This window comes from Dipodomys ordii, unplaced genomic scaffold (assembly GCF_000151885.1).
Source record: "Dipodomys ordii isolate 6190 unplaced genomic scaffold, Dord_2.0 Scaffold14, whole genome shotgun sequence".
NCBI lineage: Eukaryota > Metazoa > Chordata > Mammalia > Rodentia > Heteromyidae > Dipodomys > Dipodomys ordii.
This window is the reverse complement of record NW_012267230.1, coordinates 15,763,032-15,767,971: the sequence shown is the minus strand read 5'-3', so window position 1 is coordinate 15,767,971 and position 4,940 is coordinate 15,763,032. Positions and strand designations below refer to the sequence as shown.

The window sequence follows — 4,940 nt, the reverse complement described above, 5'->3', positions numbered from 1 at the left end:
CAGCCCGTGCTGGCCGCCGGGTCCGGCTGCCCTTCGCCATGTGGTGCTGGAGGAGGGGTGATGTGGTCTTGGTGGGCCCGGGGCTGCCCCAGGGCCCCTTGGTGGAGATGAGGTGGTGGACGTGAAGGGCTGACAGGCTTCTGGAAATGAGGCCCCGGCTTCCACCTCCGACCCTGGCCTTTGCCTGTCTAGATTTTCTGCCACCGGGTTTCTCGCACACTTGGGCAGGCCCACTTGACATCTCCCCTCCCCTCCCCTGGCGTAGCCGGGCTCGCTCCCCACGGGCCCCACGGCCCCGGCCAAGGCCTTCCTGCCCTTCTTAGCAGAGGGCTGCTTGCTCCAGTTTTTTTTTTTTCTTTTTGCCAAAACTGGGATTTGAACTTGGGGCCTCTCCCTTGCTATCAGGTTTTTGCTAGTTGGAGAAAATAGTCTCTAGGATTTGTCTGCCCTGGCTGGTTGCGAACCATGATCTTCGTGTCTCAGGCTCCTGAGTGGTAGAATTAGATGCATGACCCACTGGCACCTGGCTTCTCGCCCACCTGTGCGGGAGCAGTGGGCTCACTGGGGCTGGGAAAGGACAGTTTGGGTTTGAATACAAGCCTTGTTTGGGGGGAGTGGGGGGCTTGATTTTGAGGGAAGGTGGAGTCTTTAAACCGTGTGATTTGTGCTCAGGTGTTGTTGAAGCCCTGTGTGAGTCTGTCAAGGCCTTGTACCCAAACTTACAATTTTTTGATGCCTTGAGTGTTTGTTACTGTTGCAAGTGCTTCCCTGGGTAGGTCTGCAGTGGCTTTACCCAACTCTCCCTTTCAAAAAATACAAAAACCAAACCTAGTCAGGCACTGGTGCTCAGGCCTGTGAGGCTCACCCTACTTAGGAGGCTGAGATCTGAAGATCGTGGTTCAAAGCCAGCCCAGGCAGGAAAGTATGTGACTCTGTCTCCAGTAAACCGCCAAAAAGCTGGAAGTGGAGTTGTGACTCAAATGATAGAACTCTAGCCTTGAGCACTAAAGTTCAGGGACAGCACCCAGGCCCTGAGTTCAAGCCCCAGGGCTGGCACAAAAGAAAAAAAAGAAACACCTGGGCTCTGGGGACGGGCAGGAGTTGCTTGGAGCCTCCAGCAGCCGTCCCCAGCCCCGGTGTAGGCCCCAGGCGGCCGTCCCCAGCCCCGGTGTCGGCCCCAGGCAGGCAGGAACCTGGCATACATGGTGGCACCTGACTGTTGTTCCTGACAACCCGTCTCAGGTGCTGCCAATGGCAGGCTGCCCTGAAACAGCTGCAAGATGTGGGCACCTGGGGCGGGTGCTGTGGGACTGTGGGCAGCTAAGGCCCTGCCGGCCGAGTGGACAGCCTGAGCCCAGCTGCAGACCTGAGTTTGAGTAGAGGCTCCATCCTGGGGAGGGCTCTGCATACCTTCCCCACCTGAGCTGACTCCGCCCCTCACTGGTCTTGGGCTGAGCTGGAGAGCAGGCTAGGCTGGTGCTGGTCTAGCCTGAGAGGGAGGCCTCCCAGCCTGCTGTGGCACCCCACATGCAGACTGCTGAGCTGTAGGTTAGACCCAGATCTGGAAGCAATGGGGAGCTGTGCAGCTCAGGAGGCTGAGATCTGAGGATCTAGGTTAGATAGAGGCTAGGAGCTGAGGCTCGAGGTAGGTTTAAAGCCAGTACAGGCAGATAAATCTAAGAGACTCTTATCTCCAGTTCACCAGCCAAGAGTGGGGGTGTGGCTTAAGTGATAGAGTGCCAGCCTTGAGTGGAAAAAGCCAAATGAGAGTTTGAGGCTGTGTTAAACCCCAGACCCAGCCCTCAATATACAGAGAGAAGCCTGAAGCCTACCGCTCGCAAGTCCCCTGTGAGCCCCTTCATAGAGAGCCCTGCTCGGGTTAGAGCCTTGCCCGGAGCTCAGGCAGTGGTTTGCGTGTCCTTGACCCCCTGAACCGAAGATGCACACATGCTGCAGCAAGTTCTGTGGCCAGAGTGTGTTACACGTGACGGAGTGAGCCCTGGAGAAGCGGGGGAGGCCGGCACGCTGCCGCCTCTGACCTCCAGCTTCCCTGGGCTGCCTCACAGGGCGGAGCTGCGGGCAGACAGATGGGAGGTAGGGCTGGCCTGGGCTTCACCCACTGAGCTGTTCTCACTCTGCTGCCTTCAAGCATGAGGGTCATCCTCCCGCCAGGCCGGATCTTAATTTTGAATCCTGATTCTGAGTGGAGTTTGAGCAGCCGCCCCATACCTGGTGTACCACCAGGAGGGAGCGCTCTCCCCACGCCCAGTCACAGATTAGCACGGTTTTGTCTGGGGTGGTGGGGCGTTATTTGCAGTGGAACCCGGGACTTGGTGCTCACTGGGTGCCTCCTGCTCCACTGAGCCGCATGCCCGGTGCTCTGCAGGGCCCTGGGGACACTGTGGGGGGGGGTGCTGCGGCCTGCGATGGAGGAAGGGACTCGTGCACTCTGTGTCTGCTGGGGGGGTGATTGCTTCACTCTCCACGGCCCACCATGGCGGGAGAGACCGGCCGTCCCCTGCCTGCCCCCTGGAGGTGCTCCTGGAGCACATCAGAAGTCCAGGGCCAGCACCGGCCGGTGGGCAGCAGCTGCCGCAAGCCGGCAGGCCTTTGCTAACTGCCCTGTCCTGTCTGTTCCAGGAGTTTGAATATGTCGGGGATTGCCCTCAGCAGACTCGCCCAGGAGAGAAAGGCTTGGAGGAAAGACCACCCGTTTGTAAGCAGAGCTCTGAGTCCGTGTACCATGGCCTCTGGCCGGCTCAGCCTGTGCCCGCGCCGGTTTTCGGGCCCACGGCACTGACGTGCTTCTGTGCTGTTCTCTCTCAGGGCTTTGTGGCTGTCCCAACCAAAAATCCCGACGGCACAATGAACCTGATGAACTGGGAGTGCGCCATCCCGGGGAAGAAGGGAGTAAGAGCCGCGTCCCCCACCCCCACCCCCCACACCCCCATGTCGTCTTTAGCGAGACCTGGAGGCGGGAGGGCTTGGGTCAGAGTCCGTGTTGTCTGAAGGCATGGCCTTGAGCTTGCCGTCCGAGCGGGCCACTTTGTCTCTGCCTGGCCCAGGTAAAGAGGGCACACCAGCCCAAGCGTGGTGGTGGCTGGAATAGTCCCGCTGAGCACAGGTACCGGGTCTGGCTCTGGGCCCGAGCTCCGAGGTACCCTTGGGCAGCCCCGGGGCTGTGGTCCGATCTCTACTTCTCCACTGGCACGGGGTGGCGGGGGCAGCCCAGGCGCCCAGGCCTTGCTTCTGGGCCTACCTCAGCCCCCAGCCCGTGTCTAACCACAGTCCCTTCTCCACAGACTCCATGGGAAGGAGGCTTGTTCAAACTGCGGATGCTTTTTAAGGATGATTATCCATCTTCCCCTCCGAAATGTAAGTTAACACAGCAAGACTGGGCCTCCTCCCAGTCTCAGGCTGCTGAGCACCCCCACCGGCTGGCATGTGGGGGAGGGAGTACGAGATCAAGGCCGAGCACTCTAGTGAGGTTGGGCTTTGGTCCCGTTTTGGCCCTGGAGATAGGGTGCATAGATGAGCCTGGTCTCTGGTCCAGCTGAGGGGATCTGGCCCTTGATAGTTACCGCTCTGAGCACTGGCACTTGGTGCATCCCTGTGCCCGGATGGGCTCAGGCCAGGGCTCAGTGAGGAGCACGGAGATAGCATGTACCAGACCTTGGTTTCAAGCCAAGTACCAAATAAAAGGATCGGGTCTGCTACCACCCCAATTTCCTGTTCACACAGCTGGGCTGAGCCCTGTTAAAGTGGCAGCTCTGTGCTGGGCGTCGGGGGCGCATGCCTGTAATCCTAGCTACTCAAAAGACTGAGACCTAAGGATCTCTGAAGTGAGCGGGAAAGTCCAGGAGCCTCTTACCTCCAATTAACCACCAAAAAGCCAGAGGTGGAGCTGCTGCTCAAGTGGTAGAGCACTACTAGTCTTGAGTGTAGAAGCTCAAGGACAGCACCCAGGCCCCGAGTTCAAGCCCCAGGACTGACAGATACACAAAATGAGCTCCTGTAAAGTGACCCCAAGGCAGTTGGCAAGGGGAGGGGTTAGTCCCTCCACTCTGTGACTGGCTGCCAGAACACTGCCCACAGTGGGCACTTGGTGGGATTGTCTCAGAGATGGACAAGAGGACTTGTGGATCCAGTGGGCACTGAAGAAAAGCCATACCCACCTGTGGAGTGGTGTGCGAGGGCGAGCTCCCGGGGGCAGTGTGCACTGCAGGCCTGCAGGATGTTTGGAGGTGTTGGTGGGGCTTCTAGAGGAGGTATGGGAGGCAGAATTGTCCAGGGAAACACACTGGCCCAACTGATGACCACTCGTGAGATACCTAGAGCGGGGTCAGAGCGGAGATGAGTCAGAAGCTTGACCTTGGACACAGGAGGCCAACGGCCATGCGGTGGAGCGCTGGCTTCACTGTCAGAATGGAGGCGACCCCACAGCCCTGGGCAGTGGTGCTCAGGCACACAGCAGACACTGCGCTCTGGAGGTTTCCCTTTGGAGGGCTGTTTCCTGTGACAACCAAAGCTACAGTTGCTGAGTTGCAGTGAGGGTTCTCAGAAGGTTGACATCTAAGGATGTGATCGTAGCTCAAAGCTAGCTTGGGCAGACAAAAGCTGGAAGTGGAGCTGTGGCTCAAATGAGTGAAAATTCAAGTTCAAGCCCCAGTACCGCATGCATTGAAACGTGTGCGTCTACTCCGAGCGGAAGCGGCGAGGGGCCTAGTAGGCTAGGCACGATGACTCACACCTGTGGTTCTAGCTGGACGGAAGGCAGAAGGACGGCTGTTGGAGGCCTGGTTGGGCAAAATATTACCAAGACTGTTTCAGAGAAACCAGTGAGCTTGGGGCTGGGAAGGTGGCTCAGTGGTAGAGCGCTTGCCTTGCATGCCTGAGGCCCTGGGTTCGATTCCTCAGCACCACATAAGAAAAAAGCCAGA

The 4,940-nt window shown here is 58.5% G+C and overlaps 1 protein-coding gene across 2 annotated transcripts in view; it reads left to right on the top strand.

Moving 5' to 3' along the window:
* Ube2i (ubiquitin-conjugating enzyme E2I) overlaps window positions 1–4,940 on the top strand; it is a 26,774-nt gene that overhangs the window by 16,736 nt on the left and 5,098 nt on the right. For both annotated transcript variants that reach the window (XM_013011318.1, XM_013011319.1), the window contains 3 exons: window positions 2,641–2,716; window positions 2,827–2,910; window positions 3,303–3,375. In XM_013011318.1, the coding sequence (XP_012866772.1) occupies window positions 2,651–2,716; window positions 2,827–2,910; window positions 3,303–3,375 (223 nt within the window). In that variant the 5' untranslated portion in view covers window positions 2,641–2,650. The remainder of the gene's footprint in view (window positions 1–2,640; window positions 2,717–2,826; window positions 2,911–3,302; window positions 3,376–4,940) is intronic.